At 45.1% G+C, this 27,766-nt stretch overlaps 2 protein-coding genes across 9 annotated transcripts in view; one reads left to right on the forward strand and one right to left on the reverse strand.

Annotated features, from left to right (window-relative positions):
• TAX1BP1 (Tax1 binding protein 1) overlaps positions 1 to 7,590 on the forward strand; it is a 92,386-nt gene extending 84,796 nt beyond the window's left edge. For all 7 annotated transcript variants that reach the window (XM_035698648.2, XM_035698651.2, XM_035698652.2 and 4 more), the window contains 2 exons: positions 5,779 to 5,861; positions 6,481 to 7,590. In XM_035698648.2, coding sequence (XP_035554541.2) covers positions 5,779 to 5,861; positions 6,481 to 6,682 — 285 coding nt within the window. In that variant the 3' untranslated portion in view covers positions 6,683 to 7,590. The remainder of the gene's footprint in view (positions 1 to 5,778; positions 5,862 to 6,480) is intronic.
• A 507-nt stretch (positions 7,591 to 8,097) lies between these two features.
• JAZF1 (JAZF zinc finger 1) overlaps positions 8,098 to 27,766 on the reverse strand; it is a 336,562-nt gene continuing 316,893 nt past the window's right edge. For both annotated transcript variants that reach the window (XM_025464472.3, XM_035698655.2), the window contains exons 4-5: positions 17,870 to 18,039; positions 8,098 to 10,486 (exon numbers count right to left, since the gene is read on the reverse strand). In XM_025464472.3, the coding sequence (XP_025320257.1) occupies positions 10,310 to 10,486; positions 17,870 to 18,039 (347 nt within the window). In that variant the 3' untranslated portion in view covers positions 8,098 to 10,309. The remainder of the gene's footprint in view (positions 10,487 to 17,869; positions 18,040 to 27,766) is intronic.

The following is a 27,766-nucleotide window of genomic DNA, read 5'->3' on the forward strand; positions in this document are numbered from 1 at the left end:
GCTCCCCACCACATCTCTGCTCTTCCTACCCTCTTCTTTGTAGCCTTTCTCTACATTTTGTTTTGGAGTTTTGTTCTGCCAGTCTTCAAGTTGCTTTTTGGGTTATTTGCACTGATAAGTTATCTAGCCTGGGGCGAGGTAAATAGAGGGTCCTACTACTTTCTTTCCTGGAAGTCTGCTTTCTCATTTTTAAATATCTTTATGTAGTTAGAATTTAGTGACACCCTTCATTGACATGCTCTATTACTAAAATTGGATATTTGGCAGAACTTAAACAGTAACATCTCATAAAAAGGAGAATGTTGACTAATACTATGTAATAATGCAAAGTTTCAGGGATACAGATAAACTATAGTTTTATATAAAAGTTAAACAGTCATTGTTACTCTTTCCTTTTTTCTTTTTTTTTTTTTTAAGATTTATTTTATTCATGAGAGAGACAGAGAGAGAAGCAGGCTCCATGCAGAGAGCCTAATGTGGAACTCAATCCGGGTCTCCAGGATCATGCCCTGGGCTGAAGGCAACGCCAGACCGCTGAGCTACCCAGGCTGCCCAACTCTTTTCTCTTACATATTAACTTTGGCCTTAGCAAATGTTTTGTATGCTATTGAACTAAAGTAATTCTTACCAGCTTAGTAAAAGCTTTACTAAGTGGTGGACCTTTCTTCCTTGACATTATTAACTCCTGAGTGATATCTAAATATTCCCATTAATAATTCTTAGCAAAGGCAGAATTAAAGCACAGTCTGAGATATGCTGATTATATAGTTCTGTTGTCTAGATCTTAATGATTCAGGTGTGTAACTCAGTCATTAGCTCCTCAATGTATATTGCTAGTTTAATCATGATTGCATTTTTTTTTTTTTATAGTTATAGAATACACATAATAAGTTTACCATCTTGGGCATACCGGGTGGCTCAATGGTTTAGTGCCTGCCTTCTGCCCAGGGCCTGATCCTGGAGACTCAGGATCGAGTCCCACACCGGGCTCCCTGCATGGAGTGTGCTTCTTTCTCTGCCTGTGTGTGTGTGTGTCTCTCTCTCTGTGTCTCATGAATAAATAAATAAAATCTTTAAAAAAAAGTAAGTTTAACCATTTCTGTAGTGCTAAGTTACATTTACATTGTTGTGCAACCAATCTCCAGAACTTTTTTCTTCTCAACTCTTTGCAGCCTGGCAACCACCATTCTACTTTGTCTCTATGAATGTGACTATTATTGATCCCTCATATAAGTAGGATCATACAGAATTCATTCTTTATGACTGTTTTTTTTTCACTTAGCATAATGTCCTCAAGATTCATCCATTTTGTAATACGTGTCAGAATTTTTTTTTAAATTTAATTTATTCATGAGAGTCAGAGAGAGAGAGAGAGAGAGATGCAGAGACACAGGCAGAGGGAGAAGCAGGCTCCATGCTGGGAGCCTGACGTGGGACCCGATCCCAGGTTTCCAGGATCAGGCCCTGGGCTGAAGGCAGCATTAAACCACTGAGCCACCCAGGCTGCCCCCGAATTTCCTTTTTAAGGCTAAATAATATTCCATTGTATATAGCACATTTTGTTTATCCATTCATCCATTAATAAGACATTTGGGTTGTTTCCATTTTTTGGTTATTGTGACTAATGCTGCTACAACCATAGATATACAAATATATCTGTTCGAGTTTCTGCTTTCAGTTCTTTTGCCTGTATATCCAGAAATGGAATTGCTATATCATATGGCAATTATATTTTTACAATCATGATTACATTTTGAATTTAGTATAATTAATGCTATTTAGTATAATAATTTTAGTAATCTTAATTTAGTATGAAACCTTATTTTGAAAATTTTACTTGAGACAGCAAGAGAGAGTGTGTGGGAGGGGCAGAGGCAGAAAGAGAATCTGGAGCAGACTCTGTGCTGAGTGTGGAGTTCTACATGGAGCTCGATTCCACAACATGGAGCTCGATTGACCTGAGCTGAAATCAAGAGTTGGGATCCTTACCAACTGAACCACCCAGGTGCCTTGAAAACCTTATTTTGAATTTAATATTATTAACCTTATCAATTTCTTTTATTGTCTAAGAGATCAACCTATTTTAACACTATTTCAGAAGTTCAAGTTGGTTATGTACTTTGAGAAGAAACTAAGAATTTTTAACTTATTTTGTTATTTATTCATGAGAGACAGAGAGAGAGAGAGAGGGAGGCAGAGTCACAGGCAGAGGGAGAAGCAGGCTCCATGCAGGGAGCCCGACGTGGGACTTGATCCCGGGATCTCCAGGATCAGGACCTGGGCCGAAGGCAGGTGCTAAACCGCTGAGCCACCTGGGCTGCCCGGAAAATAAGAATTTTTTAAAATACTGTTTTATTCTGTTTCTTGGTTACTTTTAATTTTTTAAGTAATCTCTACACCCCAGCATTGGGCACAGATTCCTAATCCCTGAGATCAAGAGTTGCATGTTCTTCCGATTGAGGCAGCCAGATGCCCCAAGAATTTTTATAGACTAGATTTTAAATTAGTATCTCATAAGTTTTTGAGTTTCATATAGAGCTTCAGTTTATTGTAGATTGTTTCCTTTGTTTTGTCGTAGAAATAGTATTGTGATCATGGGTTTCCAAGTGGATAAACAACATAAAGTGGTTTAGATCTTTGTGGAGAGTTAAGATCCTGCTAAAAATGTTTTCTTAAGATTTAATTATTTGAGATTGTTCATAAATACATTCCAGTTTGGTATTCCCAATAAAATATGCTTACAAAATTATTTTAGCAGTTTAGCTAACAGACTGGGTACTTACACCTTAAAACCTATTCAAAAATATTTTTGCATTGACTATTTTCAGTACTAAAATGTAATTATTTTGGCAGTTTGGGACAGAAATCCTTCTCAAATAGATTACATGATTCTGGGATTCCTGAGTGGCTCAGTGGTTGAGCGTCTGCCTTTGGCTCAGGGCATGATCCCGGTCCAGGGATCGAGTCCCATATCAGGCTCCTGGTGAGGAACCTGCTTCTCCCTCTTGTCTGTGTATTTGGTTCTCTTGTGTCTCTCAGGAATAAATAAATATAAAATCTTAAAAAATAAGATTCTCTTTTTAATTTTTATTTTTTAGAAGATTTTATTCATTTGAGAGCACAAGGAAGGAGAGAGAGAAGCAGACTGCTGCGCAGGGACCCCAATGCGGGGCTCAATCCCAGGACCCTGGGATCATGAGCTGAGCTGAAGGCATACGCTTAACCAACTGAGTCATCCAGATGCCCGATTCTCTGCCTTCTTAAAGAATACCTAATATAACCTTGATGATTTAAGCTTATTAATTTAAAAATGAGCATTAAACAGTATCTCCATGTTTTGTTAGTAAAGCTTTGTGATCCAGTGCTAAAATACTGGATATTCTGAGTTCTTGTCTGCGTTTCTTTTTACTAGTTAGCCATTTTTTGTTGCTGACAGTAGGCCTGCCTGAGTAACCTTACTTCCCAATCTCATTTGTTGTATTTAATCCAGTATGATTTTGAAAGTTAATTAGCCAAGCTTGATGAGTAAAATAGAATAAATGTATTTATGAGTGAAAATTTGGTCAGTTTGCATGTTAGGGTCAAGAGATCTTATATGAATTGGCTATTCAGAGAACTTATGACACAGTTTCTGGTTTCTAACTGTTCTCTGAGTAGGTGATTTCTTATTTCATGAGCACTATGTCTCTTTACAACTTCTGGAATTCTTCTGTTGAGTCCCTCTCCCCTTTTATTAGGTAATATGTGGTAGAAGATAAAGACAGAATAATGGGGGTCTATCATTACCAAATTATATATGGCTTAGAAAGTATAAAAGTAAAAAAATTGCTCCATCATCCCATGGTTAACATGTCAGATAGGTTGACATAAGTCTAGCACTTTAGCAATAAACTCTATTGTTAGCTGATTCACAGAAGCAGTAGATTGGTATAGGCTATATTTTTGGTTCCTAGAAAGTTGAGTTTTATGTTTTAAATTTTGACTGCTTTTTATTGTGAAGTTAGTAATGCAGTTTAGCAGTTAAAAAATCACCTCAAACAGGCCATAATGGAGACTATACAAGGTATCACTTCCGTGCACCCTCTTTTCTCATGAAGAGCTACTTTGAGTTTGGTGTTAGGAGGGCCAGGGTCAGTCTTCAGTTTATCAATAAATATAACCTCTTTCAATCTTACTAAAGATTAGAAGTTGTTTTTCTGTTTTGTATCTATTTCCCACTTTGCAAAACTATACAAAGGAAGGAAACAGGGATTATTTTAATGTTACCACACTGGGAAAATATGTACATAGTGGGTTATTTAGTGAGGAATTGTGTAAACGAAATATTTTCTCATGTGATTAATATAAAATAAAAAAGAGCCCCCTGCGGGATCCCTGGGTGGCTCAGTGGTTTAGCACCTGCCTTCAGCCCAGGGCGTGATCCTGGAGTCCCAGGATTGAGTCCCACATCGGGCTCCCTGCATGGAGCCTGCTTCTCCCTCTGCCTGTGTCTCTGCCTCTCTCTCTCTGTCTCTCATGAATAAATAAACAAACCCTTTAAAAAAAAAAAAAAAAAGAGCCCCCTATCCTTTCTTGGACCTTTCAGGAAGGGATAATTACCAGAATAATAGCCAAGTAACTTCCCCTACCTCTTACTCTCCCAAAAAGATAAGTCAGTTTGTCTTTTGTTTCCTTTGGGTTTCACACCATACACACTTTCTTGGTGCCTCTTACCATGACAGACTTGACTACTTAGCCCGTTAATGGCAGCTGTGGAACAAGTGTAACTACCCAGCAATATAATCTAAAGACTTTCATCGTTGTCTGCTATACTTGTTCATATACTGTTAGTTCATAACATGAGAACAATTAACAGAACTGCTCAGAAGAAAGTAAATGGGCATGTGGGAGATGTTATTGCTTTTGATATGAAGTGGGTCTGTTTTTGGCTGTTGATTCAGAGCATACAGATCTCTAAAAATTGACCACTGTGGTGTGGGCACATGGGTGGCTCAGTTAAGTGTCCGACTCTTGATCTCAGTTCTGGTCTTGATCTCAGGGTTGTGAGTTCAAGCCCCATGTTGGGCTCCACACTGGGTATGGAGCCCACTTAAAAAAAATAATAATCACAGGGATGTATGGGCATAGAACTCCAAACCAGTGTTGTCTTTCAGATTTATATATAGATTTTTAGGAATCTTCCTTGACAGTCTCTTAGATATTTAATACTGAATTTCATTCTTTCACGACAGGATTTTGAAGCCGGTGGTTTGGTACATCTTTAACATAGTTTTCCAGTTCGATTAGCTTGTGTGTGTACCCAAGAACATGCACTTGCAAACTTGTATTTTACTAGTTCTATAATTTCTATGTATCATGCAGTGGGATGTATGTTGTCAAAGAGGGTACTGTCTTACAGATTTATTGAATGAGAATAATAGGAAAAATAATGTAGTCTTAAGATTTTTATGAATTCAGTAACCTAGTGTATGGAATGATAAAAGGTTACCTGCATATTGATTCAAAAAAGTCTATGGATTCATACTTTATTCACACATAGAGGTGTGATATGTTTGTTCTCTGTTCCACTAAGTACTGCTTATTTCTAAAAGGTAAGACTTAGTTTATAGTGAAATGCTTTGTAAAAATTGACTTTTAAATCTGTATTTATGTGAAATTCTAATTGATAACAAGTAAAATTTTAAAAAGGGTAATCTTAATTCCTTTCTACTATGCTTGAATTAAGGAATTTACGTTGTTTCACTTTCCTCAAAAGTTGCAAAATTATTTTTTGCCTAGGAAGATGAGAATGTGCCCACTGCTCCTGATCCTCCAAGTCAGCATTTACGTGGGCATGGGACAGGATTTTGCTTTGATTCCAGGTAATTTTTCTCTTTCCTCTGTAGAATTTGGATAATATAGATGAATGGTTCTCAAAGTGTGGTCCCTGGAAACTTGTTAGAAATGCAAATGATCAGGCTATACTCCACACCTTCTGAACCCAAAACCCTTGGTGTGGCTCCCAGCAATATGTGTTTTAACATGCTTCTAGGTGTTTCTCCAGGTGATTCTCATGCATGCGGTCCTTTGAGAACCAGGGCTAATAAATACTCGTAAAGTGGATGAATCCGGTTGGGAAATTATAAGCTCATTAATTTTTAACAGAAAATGCTGTTTGTTAAACTATAATTAAAGATTGAGGAATTCTTGTTAATCTTCATTTTATGTAATATGGTTGAATTTTTGGGATTTTTAACAATTTTTTTTGTCACTGTGAAACTCAATTTAGAGGCTTTATGAGTGGTTTACATAATTGTTAGTAGCAAGTATTTAGAAGCAGAAAGAAGTTTCTGAAATAACTGAAGATTTTCAAGGTAAGTCATTCAGAGTGAATATCAGCTTAACTAGATAAATATAACATTGTCATATTCTGAAGATTATGCTGTTAGAAATTTTACTTATTAGAAATATGTAATTCTTTCCTTTTCCTATTTCTTCAAGCTTTGATGTTCACAAGAAGTGTCCCCTCTGTGAATTAATGTTCCCTCCCAACTATGATCAGAGCAAATTTGAAGAACATGTTGAAAGTCACTGGAAGGTGTGTCCAATGTGCAGCGAGCAGTTCCCTCCTGACTATGACCAACAGGGCTTTGAAAGGCATGTGCAAACCCATTTTGACCAGAATGTTTTAAATTTTGACTAGTTACTTTTTCTTATGAGTCAAGAATACAATTTAGCAATTAAAAAAAAAAAAATCACCTCAAATAGACCACTATGGAGACCACAAGGTATCACTTATGTGCACCCTCTACCACACTTTTCTGACCAAGTGCTACTTTTGAGTTTTGTGTTACTAGGGTCAGAGTCAGTCTTCAGCTTATCAATAAAATATAATTGTAACCCTTGTTAATCTTACCAGCTTAATAACAACAAAAAAAATCTTACCAGCTTAAGAAAAGTTTTTCTGTGTTTGTATCTTTATTTATTCCCCAGTTTGCAAAACTATATCAGTAAAGAAAATGATTACTTTATTGTTGCCACACTGAAAATATCTGTATGTAGAGTGTGTCATTTAGCATATTTACAAGTTTCTGTTGACCTTGTTGATTGAGCATGACTACTAAATATTATGTAATAAAAGTAATTTATCATTTACAGTCTTGCAAAGTAATTCTTTGAATATAGAAGCTTCCATAATATAGCCCATGAAAGGAGGTTTTTTAGCCTTCTTTAGAAATGGAGCTGCATGTAGAATGAGATCACATGCTTGCAGTATAGCAAACACCTTTTTATATTTGAAATGTTTGCTTTTAGGAATAGAAGGCATATTTTGCTAATTTTATGACTAAAACATTTTAGACCGATCTGATTATTTTTAAGCCATCTTGAAGTTGTATTTCTATCTAATAGGAAAATGGGACAAGATAGGTTATAGTGCAGTTGTTTCATATTAAATGATCTACTAAACAGTGGTGTTTGTGGGATAAAATCACAGAAAATGTACCCATATCTTTTTCACATCTTCTTGATTAAAATGTGATTATAAATGCAAATCAATGTGTTCATTATGTCTCTGTATAGTATTCTCATTAAAGAGGACACTTTTTTGGAGATGTTAATTGTCACATTTATTTGAAAATTTGCAGTAGCTTTTCATTAAGTCTAAACTTTTATTTGTTTTTGGTCTGGGCCTTTAAGCAAATTTCTGAATGGTTCTTTCTCTTTTAACGTTAAGAATTTATGGACTTTGAGTTTGCTTTTTGTAGTTATCAAAATATTTAAGCTTGTCTTAAGCAAATTAGCTAGGATGTTAACCTAGTACTCAGTCGGTGGCATTATGGTGTACTGTGTGTGAACTGCATACACATGTTGCTTGTGTTTATTTCTGAAAGCAGAATTTGTATTGCTGGAATCCTTTAAAATTTTTGAGTGAAGGGCAAAAACAAGATATGGCAGACTGGAAAGCAGTAGTATTGAAGACTCCATGTCTTCCCTTCCTGGGATATGTTCAGTGGTAGCATTTTCATGTTGCATCAGTTAATTACGGGGCATGCCAACCTAAAAGTATCCTTCCAATATTAGAGCAGTAATGGACACTAATAAAAATAAAGAGCCATGTTTATTTTGGGTCAGAGGCAGTTTATTTTAAATGTGATTTCATTTACATTTATAAGCAGCTTTTCTTGACAGCAATTTTGATTAAGTTGCCTTCAGTTCTAAAACAAACCTCTGTTGCTTTCAAACTTAATGTGCTCTGTCCCCAACAAAACATATGAAAATATAATTTAAAGCACAATTTTCACAGACACAGTACAATACATTCACTATACACGGTATAACAAAATATTCCCATCCTTACCTGTTTAGTAATACTGTCACAATGAATAAGTAAATAGAAATTGAATTTGTTTTATAGTTGAAAGAAATTTAACATGCACAATGACTATTTAATGACTGTTTAGCTGTTGAACTACTGATCCAGCCTACAGTTTCTTGCACTAGAAGGAGCAAAGCTAAATAATAACTGCTGGCCTAAAAAATTTTGGTCAATTGTAGGTAGATATGAAATATCCAGGTAGGGCCTTCTTATGCACCAACTAGTTGCTTCTCATGTCTGGATCACCCTTTTAAACACAGAACACTGTATATTCAGGACCAAGACCACTCTTCAGAGATCTAGGAAATTTTTAGAGGGCAGTGTCTTTATAAATACTTTACTTTAAAAATCTCTCATTATGAGGGATTCACAACTGAAGAATATAGAAGCTTACCCATCTGGCCAGCAGGGCTATATCATCCTTTCGAACTGTCTGAAAATTTGAGGAGGGACACCTGCTTCCCAGCTGTAAGACTTTCATCAAATGGGAACATGGGAAGAAAGTTATGTTGTAAGCACTTCATGTTTGCTTTTCACCAGTTTTGTGGGCAGTTAGCCATCTCAGAGCAATTTTTATTGCATAATGAGGCAATTGGTAAACTCTTGTATGTTTAAGGAAAAGCACTTGGGAGAAAAGAACACTCAAGGCATGATGGTATTGTTGGTGAGAAAAACTTCAGGAATGGTCCAGATGTAGGTCACTCTAACGGGTCATACTAGTCACTCTTTGACCACCTGCTGCAAGAAGCACTTAATTGTCAATAAGGCTCAATTTCGTATTTCAGCAAAATGTGTTATAAAGCTAAACAGACATTGCCAATGGGAATAGAGACCTCTATGATGTGATGGAAAAAGTGCCTTTAAAAAAAAGTCTAAAAACACAATGAGCATGAAGAAGAGGCAATAAGGGGGTCTTAACAAAAATGTTCTCTTTGAAACGTGCTTGGAATTTTAATTCTTATTTGCAACCCACAGGTTTGTTAGGGCAGTGGTTGCAAGAATTGGCAACACATAAAACATTAAATCTGTTGGCAATAGAGAACTACAAAGTGCTTTAAAACTTCACCTAAAGATGAAGATAGAACTAAATTTCACACACACAAAATTTGCACTTTAAGTATTTCAAAGTGTTTCCTAACAGATTTCAGGGAAAAGTATTTCACTAAACTTATCTTGGTCCAGAAATATCAATCGGCATAAACCGAATCCCTTGCACCCAGCAGGCACTCAATGAATGTGTGTTAACGAGTGAACTGAATAGACTATTTTGTACAAAAATGCCATTTATAACACTAAAAATGATTGGTAAGTCAGATGGCAAGATTTTCAGCTTTTTAAGGGGCAAAAGGATTTGCAAGATAATATAAAACACAGAAAGCACACCTTTTATGTATGTTATTTAAATATGAAAATATTTTTAGCATATTATGTTAAACATTCTTATTTATATTTCCATTACCTAAAGTCTTTCTACTCACAAATACTAACTCCATTATGTAAGGCATGGTAACCAGTTTGATAATGAAGGTATTATTTTGGTTTTGAACATAGTGAGTTGATGTGTTGAAAAATTTCAATCACATTACAATCTTGGAAAAAAAAATCTCAGTGCCAGCCCCTCCTCCCCCCATTGATATCACTGCAATACAACTAAACAATATGCAACATGCCCTCAATTTTATTTTGTTTTGGGGGAAATGTGCTGAAGAACCTAGAGCTTCTTTTGTTTAGCACCTTATATCAAAGTAATGAAAATGGGTATGATGATTACATGTGCAAATGTACAAAATCATTAACTCTACAAAGATACATCATTCCAAAATTACAGAAAAAATTTAAAGCATGCATTTAATTCTTTAAAGGGTTGCTGAATGCTTCCCCTGAAAAAAGGTGGCTGTTTTCAAAATCAGCAACTGCTGGTGAGGATTTCTTGGCACAGTTATGACCAGCATGTTATTGCTGCATCTTCCTGATAATCTCAGCCGACACCGGGGGGTGGAAATTGATTGTGTGGTGCCGCAGGCCCTGAGCTGTCTTGTAACTCTTACCACAACGACATTTGAATGGTTTGCGGACACGAATCTGTGTTCTGTGACCATTCTTAGCGTGGTACTTTATGCCATTCACATTCTGTGGAGAAGACAAAACATCACCTATTAGATGCAATCAAAATGTCAGACCGGGGACGTTTGCTTGGTGTGGGTCTGGATTAATATTGGACATCTCCTGGATGGCAGGTGTGTACATAGTAGGCATTGCGTGAACTCCGTTTCAAGGAGTCTAATAGGCTGTACAGACTGGGTTGCAAACTAGGCCTCAGTTACTCCGAAAATGAAAGTACTGGCTTCCTCAAATTTTATGCAGAATATGTTTTTAAGACTGTATAAGGAAGCACAGTTTGCCTAGAGCTTTGATTCCTCTCTGGATTTTCTTTTCTACTTGAAAGAGTGTTAACAATAAACAACTATAGTATCATATCCTTGGGATGGCCAAAAAATGGTCTTTTTATTTTTTTATTTTTATTTTTTTATTTTTATTTTTTAAATGGTCTTTTTAAAGATAGAAAACACTGGGCAATAGAATTCAAGACATAAATAAATCCTTGATATAGAAACACAGCTTACATTATTTTGTTTCCAGACAGCTGTGAGAATAACCTACCTTACCTAGGATTTTTGTCCATTTTCTACTCTGCATTAAGCCAGTGTGTGTCTCACTGTGGGAGCTCCTTGCCTAAATCATGCGCTGGCAGAGGTGTGTGTGTTAAATAAGCAACATGGGCAAGACTGGGCCTCATGTTTATGTACTGCATTCCAAACATACAATAAACGTTAAAAATCTTAGGTTATTGAAGTGTCCGCAACATAAGAGTTCCAAACTTCAAATTGGCATACAAATCCCAAGTGATACATAAAATATCAAAATGCTTTTTGGTTTTCTAGTAACTGGTTTTGCTACTGCACTAGAATATTCTATGTAAGACTCCTGCCTAAAATCACTCTACAGACTTATTTTACTGTTGTTCATCCCAATTAAATGGTGAGAAAATAGGCACTGAAGTAACTGATGGAAGACATGAGAGATGAGAAAAGAATAAATAGCGGTAATGTTAGAGCATAGGTATCAATTCCCAAGTCAGCTCTTGCCAGATCTGGGAGTAAGGGAGGAGAAAATAAAGGGCTTGAGACAAAATTGTTAAGAACTGATCACCAGAGGAGTGGGCTGTTTCCGAAAGTATTATATGAATCTAGTCTCACTGAGCGTAGTCCTGAGACCAGCTAAAGGATTCCAACACAATGGTCATTTTTTTGTTTTTGTTTTTTTTTAAAGATTTCATTTATTTATTCATGAAAGACACAGAGAGAGAGGGAGGCAGAGGGAGAAGCAGGCTCCATGCAGGGATTGCACCCCGGGCTAAACCCCTGCACCATCGGGGCTGCCCCATCACAGTGGTCTTGACCTTTATTCATAAGATGCTCTTACTGAGCTCCCAGATACAGGGACCGAGTGCTCTTGTGTCAGCATCTGCCACTGCCTGGCCCACGGTAGATGCTCAGTAAGCATTTGTGAGTGAATTGGTTAAACATGGTTCGCTCTTCTGGAATTAACAGTTTCCATTAAAGTGTGTTAAGTGGTTATTTCTATTTACGTTTCCCTTTTAGAGATTCGTAATGCACATTAGTACTTTTTAAAAGCCCTTTGGTAGAGAATCCCATTTGACTTAGTTGAACCCAAGGGGGCCAAATAGCAACTAGTTGGCTGTGTTCAGGTCAGAGTGGGACCTACAGTTGTCAACTGAGTCCAAGCACAAGGACACAAATACCCCTTCCACCCTGAACTTGGCTCTTGGCCTTCTGTGTTTCTGTCTGTCTTGCATCAGTCCCTGCATGCAGGGCAAGGAAACCCCTCACTCTTGTTCTAGAGGCATGGTGGGGAGAATTTGCTGTGGAGGGATACAGGGAAAGAAGGGACGGTGGCAAAATCAGACCCATTACCATGATGGGTCCCCTGCCAGCCTGCTGCTGTTCCAGCCATCCCAGAAGCAGCTGAGGGGTTTGAGTAAAGCCAGCGTGTATCCAGCCTGAGCTGGCATCTTCCTGCAACTGCATGGGACGCCCAGGCAGGAAGCACCTAGCTGGTGCCAGGCAACCCGAAGAACCATGAAAAATAGGACAGTTTTAAGCTACTTGAAATAAAGGCTTATGACCATTAGGAAGCACCATCAACTTGCAAAATAACAAATTAGGAAGCCTCCTGGATACAATACTAGAAATTTGCATTTGTCTGCTTACTAATATCCCACTTATTAGCTCAACAGATTTTCACCTAGTGGGGTCCTTTTCTGTAGATGAAGGGTGATTCAAACATTTCATGTCCTTGTTTTCACAGGAACTTGTTGCAAAGATGGGTCACTAAATGTCCAGCTACCCCTATGCCCTAGAGCCCTATCACTTGTCAGAAAATAGGGGAAAACCCAAAATAAAAACATTTGACTAGCAAGCCAAAACGCATGGCAACTCCAATAGGGACAGGGCTTAAATACTCCATCGGGGCTGAGCTTTTATCATAAATTAGGGGAGGGGAAACCTGAAACCAGAAATTGCTAAAGCCACAAGAAGCCAATCCAACGTGACCAGATCTGGAGTTCACCAGAAGGACAAGCCCAAGGTTGAGGTGATTTCAGCAGGTTCTGTGGTCTGTTCCCAGCTTCAATGTAAACATCGTGTTGTGTGTCTGGCTGTGAGACTGTCAGGAAAACACAGCTCACTCCATACATTTGCTTTATTACTCTGGGAAAACCAGTAAGCCAAGTGCACATTTGGAAACTGTGGCATGTCCAGGGTTGGCCGAAGAAGATAAAAAAAAAAAACCTGCATTAACTGTCTCTGTTGCTGTGATTTAAAATGTTCTCGAGTGTCAGTGGGGCACCCTCCTCCCCTCAGGGCAAATGTTAGTACGCCTCTGAGAGTCAGGGTTTGTCCGTCTGTTCATTCACATATAGCGGTGGGGATTCTTTCTTTCTTTTTTTTTTAAATATTTATTTATTCATGAGCATACACAGAGAAGAGAGAGAGAGAGGCAGAGACACAGGCAGAGGGAGAAGCAGGCTTCATGCTGGGAGCCTGACGCGGGACTCGATCCCGGGACTCCAGGATTGCGCCCTGGGCCAAAGGCAGGTGCTAAACCGCCGAGCCACCCAGGGATCCCCGGATTTTTACTTTCTACTAACACTTGAGGTTTTTAAAAGATTTGCTGACATTGATCACTGCAGACATCCTGATGGAAGTTTGGTCTTTCAGAAATATGAGTAACACCACCAAAAAAAATGGCAGGTGACTTTGAAAACCAGATGCTTAAATCCTCTGGTCTCTGAGTAAAGGAGAATGGAGCTTTGAAAGGGCAAGAGGGGGGTCACGGAGGGCAGGCTCGAGAGCTGCTCGGGCTGAGTGCCGGATGCCTGGCCAACCCCATACTCCTGTTTGAGATGAACAGATGCTCCAGAAGGTGAGTGAGCAGGTAAACGACAGACCTGGGATGCCTGGTTCCAGAGTCCACATGTCCGCCAGAATTCCAGGTACCTCATGTGCTAGGTACTTAGTACAACCAGTGGGTGGTCTTTGAACCACCTTGCAAGTTGGGAAGGATTGGGACATTCCAGCTGGAGAAAACGGTCTGTGGACTCCAGTGGGCAGGCCCGGGGATGCGTGCGGAGGAAGGGGCCGGGCAGGAGGTGGACGGAGGGAGGGCCTGCCCGGCTGGGTGGGTGGAGGGCAGCGGCTCATTTCCAGGCGCTTCTCAAAATGCCAGTCCAGATCAAATCACAAAGTCCGGACGCCAAGGGGGGCCACGGCGTCCTGGACGGTATTTGATCTCTGTCAGTACTGAGACCGAGGAGGTACAAGATGTGGACACGTGCCCTTGAGATAAAACCCGTTACCTTTAAATTCCCTGCAGGCCTTGATGTCCTACTTAAAGGAGAGGATGAAGTCCCGGGGTTTGATGAAAAATTAAAACACAGAAGCTGGGGTTGGAAGGGGTGGAAATGTTAGCGTGGAAAATAAAGCCGCTGGCAGCAGCGTGAAGTGCAGGCGCCACCCCGCCGGCCCGGCCGCACCTGCAACATCCGGGCTGCGTCAGGCGGGCACCAGCATCCCTCAACCCCCTCTTAACGCCATCTGTGCCCAGCATGGGCCGCTGTCGAAATGTACAAAATACAAAGGGACATAAAGACAGAACTGGGCCGCCCCGGTGGCTCAGGGGTTTAGCGCCACCTTTGGCCCGGGGCGTGATCCTGGAGTCCCGGGATCGAGTCCCGCATCAGGCTCCCTGCATGAAGCCTGCTTCTCCCTCTGCCTGTGTCTCTGCCTCTCTCTCTGTCTTTCATGAATAAATCAATAAAATCTTAAAAAAAACGCAAACAGGTATAATCAGTAACATCTGAAGTACCTTCCTTATTTTCCCACGAGAGAAAAGAAATTGGATTCCCATGAAGTATTTTTTTGAAAGAAGGGTTTTGATGGCAGTACTTTATTCCATTTCCCTATTGTTAGAAATTTAGTAATTCCCAAATTTGTGCTGACTGTAACTAATGTGATGGACACGCTTGTATATCAGTGTTTGCATCCCTGGTGATGTGCTTGGGATACATTTTTAGGAGAATCATGGAGTAAGGAATATATGGACTTTTTTTTTAAGTTCTGATTATTGGCTGCCAAGTTACAACCCAGAAAGCCTGTCTACTGGGGCTTCCGACGGGGCCCTGAGAAGAGGGAGGGAGGCTCAGATCCGCTGAGGGGGGAGAAGGGCTGAGCTGCCCTCAGAAAACCGTGAGCAACACGCCTGCTGCCTGTGCATCTAGACCTCGGAGGCCAAGCTTCCTTCGTGGCGCTGAAACCATCCGTGTTCTCCATGTAGTGCCAGGGACCCTTTCACGGAAACTTTTTAGGGGACATGTTCTATGTTTCTTGAAGTAGCAAAATGCCTTTAGTTCTGACAACTCTAATATTAAACGTCACCAAAGGAAAAGAAACCTCAAAGCACTTCAACCCATCTTTTCAAGCCATTGCCAATTCCAGGCTTGGGGAGTCCTCTCTCTCTTGACCGAAACCACAAGAAAAGTGAGGAGCACCCAGGTGGACGGGATCGGTTGCTCAGCCTGGAAGGTGTCTGGGACAAAGCCGACAGGAGTCCTGCCACTGCTTTGGGGTTCTGGTGGCCCGCTGGCGGCCACACTGTCCTCTTCCCCACACGTTTGGCCTCCGTCCCTTCATCTCTGTGCCTTCATGCTGAAGCACCCGTGCCCGGGGCTGAGCAAGGGTCTGGGAGCCGTACGGACGCCTGGTGCCACGGTGGTACGTGCTCTCCAGTGGTAAGAACAGAGCTATGGAAAGGTCGGGGGCAAGAGCATCGGTCTGGGGTGGGGGGATCAGTCTGGGAAACTGGTGAGGGCTTCCCAGAGGAGGTGGCGCTTGAGCTGTGCCTCGAGAAACGAGGGGGACTCAAATGAGAGGTACTGATGGGGAGAGTGGGGGGAAGAGGCATCCGCGGTAAAGGGATTAATACGGGAAACCACATGGAGCCTCAGCTGTCCTGCCGGGGCCCCCTGCCCTGCCCTACTCAGGAGGAAGCCCGGAAGCTGGCCACCTCCTCTTTCCATTCTGCAAATGCCAAGGAATGGTGAGAGCTGGTCCGGGGTCCGTGGCCAACAGCGGGCAAGCGGCGACCAGTCGGAAGTGAGCCCGGGGGACCAAGGGCACGGCAGCCTGACCCCACCGCGCTGCGGCCCCTTAGAGCCTCCCCGAGCCGACGGCCAGGCCGACAGCCGCGCGGTGGGTAAGACGCAGCGGCCGCACGGCGGGCACCAGCGCCTGCGGCAGGGGTCCCACGGGGAGGCCACACGCGCGTGTTCTCGTCCCTCGTGCCACGGCGTGGTGTGCCGGCCCAGGAACGGAAACTCACAGCCCCCTCGTGGAAATCAAGAGCACCCCCTGCCACCCATGTCATTTGTGGGGGTGGTGGCACCGCAGCCCAGGCCTCGCTCAGTTCTCTTGCGGCCTTCGGGGCAGGAAGAGCACTCAAGTCCCATCGACCCAGGTGTAGACAACTGTAGGAGAAACTGCTGGAAACCCAAGGACAGTAAGAGCAGGATGATGACAGGCTAACAGGTGGCCGGGTGGGGGGGGGGGGGGCGCTCACCCTCTCCAGCCAGAGTAAAGGCTGGGGCTCCCCCCGGCCCTTTCTGGGGTTGCCGCAGTCTGGTCCCCCTTTTAACACTGTTGATGTGCGTGACACCCCCTAAGCAGCGTTTGGGCGCTTGCGAGAAGGCAGCAGATGCCAAGCACCGAGGGGCGGCTAAGCTTTCTCCACTTTGAACCAAAAAAAAAAAAAAAAAAAAAAAAGCCAGAAGGAAAGGGCTGCAGTGCCAGGGCTGCCTCCGGGGGAAGGAGCTCGGGCGGCCGCCCTGTGCTCCCTGGGCTCCTGAGGGGACCACCTCCTGGCCTTCCCTCCGCCCCCCGCGCCTCTGACCCAGAAAACCTGCGCGTGCACCGGAGTCAGCTCCGGCCCGTGGGGCTCGGGCTCGCTCGCCTCGGCCGGCGCCTGCGGTTTATGCAAAGCGCCCCCGACCGTCCGCGCGGACACCGGCGCCCGCTTTCTACAGGCGGAGCCGCAGCCACTTCTATCGGCTGCTGGTACCAAATAAATAAAATTAAAAAAAAAAAATCACTGAAATAGGGTTGTGTGTTTGGTGTTCAGGGACACAGTTAGGAGCCACGTGAGAAGTGCTTATGCCCTCACACACCTTTTACACCTTTTTACAAACGGGAGTCAAGGTGCCGAGCCGCGGGCCGGTCAGCACGTCCTCAGAGTAGCGCGGGGCCCCGCGACTTGTCCCCGCTCACAGGCGGCTTTGTGAGGGGCCTGCTAACGGCCGCTTCAGGGGAAGTCGGCGAGTTTGGGTGTCGGGGCCCTCTGGACCGAGCCCTGAACGTCGTGGTGTTTCTCCCTGTTTGTCCCTTTGTCCCCGGCCGCTGCTGACACCAGTCAGGCTCTCCGGGGCGCGGGTCCTGCGCCGAAAAAGAGCAAAGGCCCCTCTTCTGGGCAGCCCGGGTGGCCCAGCGGTTTAGCACCTGCCTTCAGCCCGGGGCGTGATCCTGGAGACCCGGGATCGAGTCCCGCGTCGGGCTCCCTGCGTGGAGCCTGCTTCTCCCTCTGCCTGTCTCTGCCTCTCTCTCTCTCTCTCTCTCTCTCTGTCTCTCATGAATAATAATAATAAAAAAACCCCCACAATCCTCCCACCAGAAAAACCGCCTCTGGACCTCTGCTCCCACACGGAGCAGCGAGGGGGAACCCGGCAAGCGCCCCGAAGCCAGGAGCCCGCGCGTCCCCGGGCAGGTGAGTCCACGAGGCCGGGCGCCCCGCAGACGCCAGGAGCTGCTACTGACGCGGCCGGTCCCCCCGCTGCCCCCCACCCCCCCCCCCCCCGGGCGAGGGCTCAGGTGCTCGGGCCTTTACCTTGTATCTCTTTTTACATCCAGGAACCGGGCAGGCGAAGGGCTTCTCTTCCCCCCCGTTCATGCACATGGAGCTGAGGATGGCCTCGGAGCTGATGGCGCTCTCTGTGGTCCAGGACTCATCGCTGTCCGACTCCTCGTAGTCCACCTCCTCCTCGTCGTACTCGCTGCCTGCAGGGCCAAGGGGGCAAGGACGGTCAGCCGCGCTCGGCCTGTGGCCCGGCCGCCCACGGGACGGGGGAAGGCGGTGGCCGGACCGCCGGGCGCCCCAGGCACCAGGGCCGCCAGGCTGTGCCGAGGCCGAGACCTCCGCTCGCACCTGAGACCAGACTAAGGGCTCCCCAACCGCGGGGGGCTGGAGATGGGCTGAGCAGCCCTTGACCCGGACTCTGCGGAGGCGCTGGGCGGGCTCTGAGGCCCGAGCCGGGAATGACCGAGGCACAGGCACCCCGGCCCAGCAGGTGCCCGCGCGGCTGCGGCCCACGCTCCGGAGCACAGAAGCCTGTCCCCACGCCTTCCCGCTTCCTGGCCTAGGAGAGGCCGAAACCGGTGGGACGGGGTTGCAGTCTACACTGGCTAGGTTCCTCTACGCTTGGAACTTCTAATCTTTTTCCTTATGGCTTGAGCTGAGACGCCCAGGGGCTTACCCCAGGCTACGGAGCAGGAGGACAGAAACGCCTCAAGCTCGGAGCCAAACTCACTGTAAGAACATGCAAGGATGGGCAGCCCGGCTGGCTCAGCGGTTTAGCGCTGCCTTCAGCCCGGGACATGATCCTGGAGACCCAGGATCGAGTCCCACGTCAGGCTCCCTGCATGAAGCCTGCTTCTCCCTCTGCCTGTGTCTCTGCCTCTCTCTGTCTCTCTCATGAATAAATAAATAAAATCTTTAAAAAAAAAAACAAAAAACAAAAAACATGCAAGGTTCCAGCTTGTGGCAGAGCCAAGAATTCTCTAGCACATTCTGTCCCCAGGGGAGGACACCCGGGGTGTCCCAGGAACCCCTCCTGGGGCTCCCTAGCTGTCCACAGCATTCCCTGGGAGGGCGGACTGCTCACGGGGGGAGGGCCAGTCCCGTGTATTCCCAGCTCTGCTCAGAACGGAGTTAAAAATCTACTTCACGGACTTCTGTGCAGGACGGTGGGGATGCAGAACCACTTCCACAGGCAGCCGCTTTTTGCTCTTTTTTTTTTTAATGAGGCCCAAAGCCATTTATTTTGAGCTTTTGCACAATACAACCCCGAAGGACATAATTCTACAGATCATAAACAGTGTAAAATAATATGTTGACAAGTCTTAATGCATTTACAAGCCCCGTGGAATAAATAGGAATTATGGCACAACATTAATAAGAATTATATGGTAGCAATTACAGTTGTGAAATTCATCCCCCAGGTGTGAGGCTAAATTGCACCAGGGGCCTGCCTGGGTGCTCCATGGTCTGTCTCTGCTACATCAATTATTTCAACACCAAATATTGGCATTTTTATTGGGTTTCATTTTAATAGGCATTAATAAGATTGTTTGAAGAGCCAATTGAGCCAGGCACAAGGATGCCGGCTTCTGAAGCTAACACTTCAAAGGGGCCAAGAAGGAAGGCAGGGACCTCTTGCGTTTTAGGCACCTTCGATGCATCATCCTCACAGAATCCTCCAGTGGCCCTGTGAGGTGGGGAGGACAGGCACTTCCCTGAACACGAGGAAACCGAGTCCAGAGAGGTCCAAGAGCTTATGCACTTTCACTGAGCTATTGAGGGATGTTGCTTCTCCCCTGCCCTGCTTCCGGCCGCCAGGGCCAGCAGCCACCCGAGGGGGCCCCTTTCAACCTCCTTGCAGCTGCCGCTCCTTCACCATCTACCTACTCGGATGGAAATCAGAGCAGTCAGTTTGGAAGAAACTCTTGGGTGGTGCAGAAAAAAAGCAGTTCAGCAAAAAAGGAGGTTGTGGAATTAAATGTGAGTTTCAGCAACTCTCTTGTGCTTGGCTGTAGCCCCCAGAAAGAAGAGACCCAGTTTGGAAACGCCTGTCCGAGACAACGCAGGGACGCATGCACCCTGCCACGTTTCTGGGTCTGTGAGCAAATTTCGAAATCTGTTTTTAAGTAGGGCATTGTTTAGGACATTTTACTCTTAAACAAATGCCACATGCTGGTGTCCTTTAAATTGCTTGTTAGAAAACTATAAATGCTATTTCACAAAGCTCCTCCAGCAGGACTTCAGAAAGTTAGAATGACTAATTTACCCATCTAATTGGGCTAATTTGTTAACCTGAATACCAAGAACCATGCAACATTTACAACTGGGGGGGGGGGGGGGGAGGGTGCCTCAGACCCACTGACTTAATGAAGCCCAGCAGAAGATAAAACTTCAAAACTCCACTGGATCAAAAGGAGCCGGACCCTAAGGGCTTGGTGCCGGGGACATAGTCGCCTGGAAACCATGCGGCACCCAGCCCCAAGGGGGGGCAGATAGGGGGACCACGCAGTTCATCCAAGTTGGGACGCCCATGGGAGTGAACGCCAGCTCAGGGACGACAGGCACAACACGGCACTGTCCCTGGCTACCTGGGCCCTCCCACCCCACCCCAGGCACTGGTGCACTATGAGGTGCCCTGGGTGCTTGTGAAGCTCACCATCTCCTTGGGTAGGGGATCAAGAAAGACCTGTTTATACTTAATTCTGTCCTATAACAAAGAACTGTGTGCGGACCCGGGTTCATGACCTGGCTGGGCATGTCAGCTGAGTGACCAGCTACTGTCATCCACGTTCTCATCTATGAAATGGGCACAAATCTCTTCCTTGCACTTTCAGGATTTGAATTAATGTCTAGAGAACATCTGGCATGGGAGGATCCACACACAGTTAAGTGCTCAAAAGATGGAAGACACTGTAACATCATTTTTGTAATAACATCACATGTACGTATTATATGTAGAATTTTTAGAAAGGCCTCCTGTGAACCCAAACAAAACCAAAAATAATCCTGAAAGCCACGGGAATCTCCACTAGAAGAAACACAAGTGGGACTTTATACCGAGACCCGTGCAGAGTGTGCACTGATCTGCCACCAGTGAGCTGTGTGACCCCAGGCAAGTGATGTCACCTCTCTGATCTTTAGACTCCTCACCTGTAAAATGGGCTAACAGTACTAGCCAGCTCTTAAGGTTGTTGTAAAGAATACGGAGTTCTCTGGGCAGCCCCGATGGCCCAGCAGTTTGGCGCCGCCTTCAGCCGGGGTATGATCCTGGAGACCCAGGATCGAGTCCCACATCGGGGTCCCTGCATGGAGCCTGCTTCTCCCTCTGCCTGTGTCTCTCTCCCTCTCTCTCTCTCTCTCTCTCTCTCTCTGTGTGTGTCTCTCATGAATGAATAAATAAAATCTTTAAAAATAAATAAATAAAATAAAATAATAATAAAATCAATGTACTTAGAACAGCGCCTGGCATATGGTAAGCATTAAAGGAGTATTTGGTCATAAACAAGTAAAAATGTCACAAGAGCAGTTTCCATATTTCACCCACTGTTCCCCTGTTCTCAGGGTGCTCACTTTTTCCAAACAGAAGAGCGTGTGGGGGAGCTCCGTTGCTCATCTTAGCTGTACCCCCCACGCCACCCTGTCATCAAACGGAGCCGAGAGCAGCTGCGAGGCCAGGCCTGCTCCTCAGCTGCTGTCGTTCACTCTGCAGCCGGAGGGCCCGCTGCAGGTGGAGACAGGCCACATGGTTCTCCAAAGCCACACATGCGCACGTGCCAGCGCCCGCTTGGTGCTAACATCTGGAAAACTCGCCAGTGGGGCCTGTGGTGTCCTGCGGAAAACATCTGCAAACAACTGCTCTTCGTCTGCTTTCTAACATCTTTGAACTCTAGGAAGAGCTAACCCGAAACTAAAGTTGCTTCTGTAGTTACAAAAACATCTGAGCCTGTCTTGTCCGAGGACGAAAGTAAACCCTAACCTGGTTCGTTTGCTGCATCTGCTTCATCTATTTTCTTTCTTTTCTTTTCTTCCTTCCTTCTTCTTTTTCTTTTTTTCTTTTTTTCTTTCTTTCTTCTTTCTTTTTCTTTTCCTTCCTTCCTTCCTTCCTTCCTTCCTTCCTTCCTTCCTTCCTTCCTTCCTTCCTTCCTTTCTCTTTCTTCCTTCTTTCTTTCTTTCTTTCTTTCTTTCTTTCTTTCTTTCTTTCTTTCTTTCTTTCTTTCTTTTCTTTTCTTTCTTTCTTTCTTTTCTCAAAAGATTTTATTTATTTATTCATGAGAGACACTCAGAGGCAGAGACACAGGCAGAGGGAGAAGCAGGCTCCCTGCAGGGAGCCCAACGCGAGACTTGATCCCGGGATCACAACCTGAGCCAAAGACAGATGCTCAACTGCTGAGCCACCCAGGTGTCCCTTCATCTGCTGTTTTCAAAACTAACTTCAGAATAAATTAATTCCTGGTCGTTTCCAGACCCTTGCTAGAGAATTTGCCCACCCATTATGGGAAAGCAGGACGGAGCAAGGCTGGTTTTCCCCAGCAGTGGCCTCCCAACAATCTGATCCTACATCCCAATAAAAAATAGTGAGTATGATGGTGTGAATGCATTTACTGTAAATGGCATATGTGCACTAATAGGTTACTGTATAAAACAGATATGTAACTAAAAGGAAGAGGATAAAATAGTTTATTTTTTAAAAAAGATTTTATTTATTTATTCATGAGAGACAGTGAGAGAGAGAGGCAGAGACACAGGCAGAGGGAGAAGCAGGCTCCCAGTAAGGAGCCCGATGCAGGACTCGATCCCCGGGCTCCAAGATCACACCCTGGGCCAAAGGCAGGAGCTAAACCACCGAGCCCCCACAGGCGTCCCTGGATCCGATTTCTATATTTCACAAACCCGCTATTCTCTTTTTAAAAGACAGTACACTGCAGTCCTGGTGGCTTAGTGGTTTGGGGCCGCCTTCGGCCCAGGGCTTGATCCTGGAGACCCGGGATCGAGTCCCACATCAGGCTCCTGCGTGGAGCCTGCTTCTCCCTCTGCCTGTGTCTCTGTCTCTCATGAATAAATAAAATCTAAAAAAAAAAAAAAAAAAAAAGGGATTCCTGGGTTGCTCAGTGGTTGCACGTCTGCCTTTGACTCAGGGTGTGAAACTGGAGACCTGGGATCGAGTCCCACATTGGGCTCCCTGCATGGAGCCTGCTTCTCCCTCTGCCTGTGTCTCTGCCTCTCTCTCTCTCTCTCTGTCTTTCATGAATAAATAAATAAAATCTTTAAAACACACACACACACACACACACACACACACACACAAAACAAGACAGTACACCCTCTCAAAAGGCCCCTAGGAACGGAGGATCCAAAGGCCCGGCAGCGCCGCTGAGCACGCTGGGGGAGTTCAGCCCCAGCAGCCTTTCCATTAAGATGGTCATTGCTTTTGCTGATGCTCTGGCTGCCACTCTCCATGGCTCTAAGCGTCTGTCCCAACACCAGTTCTCCCAAGGGCCTGTTCATTTCGGCACAAAAATGGGCAACAAGGGAAGATTTTAGGGGGCAGCCTGGGTGGCCCAGCGGTTTAGCGCCACCTTCAGCCCAGGGCGTGATCCTGGAGTCCCCGGATCGAGTCCCACATCAGGCTCCCTGCATGGAGCCTGCTTCTCCCTCTGTCTATGTCTCTGCCTCTCTGTGTCTCACGAATAAATAAATAATATCTTTAAAAAAAAATGAGAAGATTTTAGGGATGTACTCATGATGCAATAACACTGCCTGCTTTTGGTTAGCCTCCTTTTAAGCCGTTTGTTCCCCAAATTCTGGCACTTGCCCAGATATCTAAACCTCTCTGCGTTTACTTGGATCTTTAATGAAAAATGTGGCTAAAGAACAAGCAAGTTTTGTTTTTCCACACACTCTTCTGGAACCAGAAAGAGTTGGGAGCTGCCTCTGCCATCTAGGGTAGGGGTGCCTCGTGTATGCCTGGTGGGAGAGGTGCTCTCCGTGTAACCGACCTTTGTTTCCCCAACCTAACACGGGGAAGGGGGGGGCTGCAGGAAGTGATGGAGGTGCTGAAGGTCCCCCAGCCAGAAACAGGCAGACTGCACCGGGACCTGGCAGTTCGGTCCCAAAAGTCTGTGCTCCTTTGATTTGTTTTCTCTCTTTTTTTTTTTTTTTTGAACATTTTATTTATGAGAGACACAGGGAGAAAGAGAGAGAGAGAGAGAGAGGCAGAGACACTGGCAGAGGGGGAAGCAGGCTCCATGCAGGGAGCCCCACGCGGGACTCGATCCCGGGTCTCCAGGATCAGGCCCTGGGCCGAAGGCAGGTGCTCAACTGCTGAGCCACCCAGGGATCCCTGATTTGTTTTCAAAGTGAGTATCCCCCATATGAGGGAGATAAAGAGGTGACATGCAAGACCAAGCCCTGGAAATACTAGAGAGGACTTAAAAGGGACGCATCGTGCGGGGTCACTCGCAGCCGTGTGCGGGTGGACATGTGAGCAGGTGGGAAGCGGCGCCCCGGACCCAAGTGGCAGGACCTGCCCTCCCGGGTGGGCACAGCCAGTCTTTCAAAGCAGAGCTACGCGAGTTGTTTCATCAGGGCTCCGCTTTGCCTTAGTCATTATGAATTTTAAAATAACATGCGTCAATGTCAGAGCTTCTCTACGAAGACGTAATTTCACCGGGCACCGCCTCACATCGACGCCGACTGCCACCGCTCTTCCTCGGGTCGAGCGTTCTACTGTCACCGTCTACAGCCACACGGTCCCCACGTGGGGCCTGTCGCGGGCGGGACGGCAGCTCGGACAGGCAGCCCCGGGAGCCCGTCTCGGCGTCTCAGTCGGGGCAGCGAGCGCAACCTAGCACACGGGATCCCACGGTAAGACAATTACATCCCGAGGATGGCCAGAGAAAAGCTTACTGGTTGTCAGCAAAGGAAGTAAAAACCTGAGCTGGCCCCCTGAACCACGCGAAAACACGAGGTGGCCTGGAGCCTCTGTACGGACACGCACGTGCAGCTTCGCACCCCTCCCCGACCCACATCGCGGGCCGGGAGCCCCGCTGAGCGCCTCTGCGAGCTCCCGGTCACTCGCCCCCGGAGCCCCTTCAAACCTTGTCTACTGCCCTCCAACCTCTGCTCACCTGCCCTGTGCTCACCCCTTCACTCCCGGGCACATGGCCTGCTCTCCATTTCAGCACCTCTGGTATTCTCCTTCCTTGTATTCACAAACATAAAACACTGACATACAGGTAGATTAAAAAAAAAAAAAAAAAGTCAACCTCTTCCAGAAACCCAATACACCACATTTTTCCTATAATGCAGATCATTAATATTCATGCAAAAGTGGTAACTGCAGTGACAGCAAATTAAAACTCTCCTGGGGTGTCAAATTCTGGCAAATACATTAGCTAAGAGTTGCCTCTCTGCCTTATGGATTTATCATTATAAATTAGCTTTAATTGGTACTGACCCACTTTACAGGAGCTGCAGCGACAACGGTCTAAATGAATTGGCAACGTTACGGTTCTGATGGAAGACACGCTACTGGCTCCGAGGGACCATGTGACGAGCCTCGACAATGCTTGACCTCCTTGCTCCTGGTCTCAGCTCATTCCTGGAATGTCATTCTCCCCCACCGCTCCTTCACCATGGAAATGGTCCTAGTTCTCCAAGCCAGAAGTACCCTCTTCCTTATAGGACTCAACACTTTCTAACTTACTGGGAGGCCCTTGGTTATGTGCCCAGTGCTGTGCTTGTACGGAAGGAGCCAACGATGTGCATTTGCTGAATCAGTTAATGAGGGAACATATTTCACGGGTTCTAGTAGTACAAGGGGACCCAAGATTACACAGCTTGTACTCCTGACCTCCCCCAGTCTTAGAAAAAAGATAATAAATTATATTGCGTGCCTGCTTAAAACTCTCCAATGGCTTCCCCCATCAAGGAGCAACTCAATGCCTTATCGTGAGCTTAGTCCATGTCATAGTTGTTTGGAACTTTAATACCTGAAGGACTTCTTTTTTAAATAAGAAAACTTCAGAAATATTTGTGTTTTTTTAGTGCTAAATTTTATACCTATAAGTCTATTTAACAAATGTTTCTAAATCCTCAAATACTATTAAATAAATCAAAAAATATTTTTTTAAAGTAAGCTCTATGCTCAACATGAGGCTCAAACTCAAGACCCTAAGATCAAGAGTTGCATGCTCTCCCAACTGAGCCAGCTAGGCACCCCAAAATACAATTTTTAAAAATATAATGCTCTAATATATCCATCTAAGTGTTAATCACAAACTCAAATTCTACACATTTCAACATTGTGCCAACTTCACCATTTAAGTAGTTAAGGTTTAAAATATCTTAAAAACAGACAAATCATATACATAATCCCAATGACTATAAAACCTACATTTAACCTAGAACACAAGTTGGTCCTATAGATTTATTTTGTCATGATTTTCATTCTTAGCTTTGACCTTCCTGAGGTTACAAGGCAAGACCTAAAAGAACCAGAAGCTGATTTTGACCAGTGGAAGGCAGGGGTTACTGACCAACTGACACTCGGTCAGGTTCAAGGGTGAGCATGCATTTCCTGGGCTAGACACCTGGCATCTTCACTCAAGCTCCATTTGCTCAGCAGACAGCATTTTAAAAAATTTTATTTATTTATTCACGATAGAGAGAGAGAGAGAGGCGGAGATACAGGCAGAGAGGGAAAAGCAGGCTCCATGCCAGGAGCCTGACGCGGGACTCGATCCTGGGACTCCAGGATCGCGCCCCGGGCCAAAGGCAGGCGCCAAACTACTGAGCCACCCAGGGATCCCGCAGACAGCATTTTTAAAGCCTGTGTCTTTCTTGCCATATCATGTCTTCAATATAATCACTAGGGCCACTGGAGATAGCATTTTCTGGGAATAAGGGATTCCCTCCCAGGGCAAACGGCTCTTGCCCCATCTTGCAAACCACCTTCACGCACACCCGCTTCCCACCATTGGTGACAGGCTGCAGGCTGGTCTCTCCTATGCCTGCCCCAGTTCTACTTTACCTGCAACTCTGGGGCTTACTCACAACCCCCTGCCAATCTGCCAACGGAGGTGGAGAAAAACAACACCTGCGTTTCATAAACCAACCTCCACTTTACAGAACACAACTGCCAATGCACCCCGAGAGAGCAAAATGTAGAGAAACAAAAACACATCCTGTTATTTCCACCGTTCTTCTATTACAGCTACTTTCAGACACACTTGACATTAACTTCTCCATGGTCAGTACCATCTTGGACTCATTTCACAGATCCAATTAATTACCAGTCATCAACATAGTCTTTGATGCTCAAATTACTACAACTTGGCTGCTGGAAACCCTTTGAGGTGGTCTCCAGACTTTATGGTATTTTCTCTGCTATTAGTTTTTAATTAACATTTTCTTCTCTTTGATCAAAGTTATCACTGTACACAGTAAGTAGTCGGATAGTTCTTCGTGACTGGCAGTGAAAAAGAGGAGTCCTCTGTCTCATCCTCCCTCCGCCCTCCTCCCTGCTCCCCACGCTTATACCTCTTTACCTGGGATTCACCTTGTGGCTTCTAAACAACATGACTCTACTGCTTCTTTTTGATGTTCCGTCTTGGATCCCTACTGACTATGCAAGATAAGAATTTTGGTCTTTAGGGCACCTGGCTGGCTGAGTTGGTAGACCGTGTGTGACTCTTGATCTAGGGATTGTGAGTTGGAGCTCCATGTTGGGTGTAGAGGTTACTTAAAGAGGTAAAATCTTGGGGACACCTGGGTGGCTCAGCGGTTGAGCGTCTGCCTTTGGTTTGAGATGTGATCCCAGAGTCCCGGGATCAAGTCATGCATCGGACTCCCCTCGGGGAGCCTGCTTCTCCCTCTGCCTGTGTCTCTGCCTCATTCTCTAATAAATAATAAATCTTAAGAGAGAGA

This window comes from Canis lupus, chromosome 14 (assembly GCF_003254725.2).
Source record: "Canis lupus dingo isolate Sandy chromosome 14, ASM325472v2, whole genome shotgun sequence".
Classification (NCBI taxonomy): domain Eukaryota; kingdom Metazoa; phylum Chordata; class Mammalia; order Carnivora; family Canidae; genus Canis; species Canis lupus.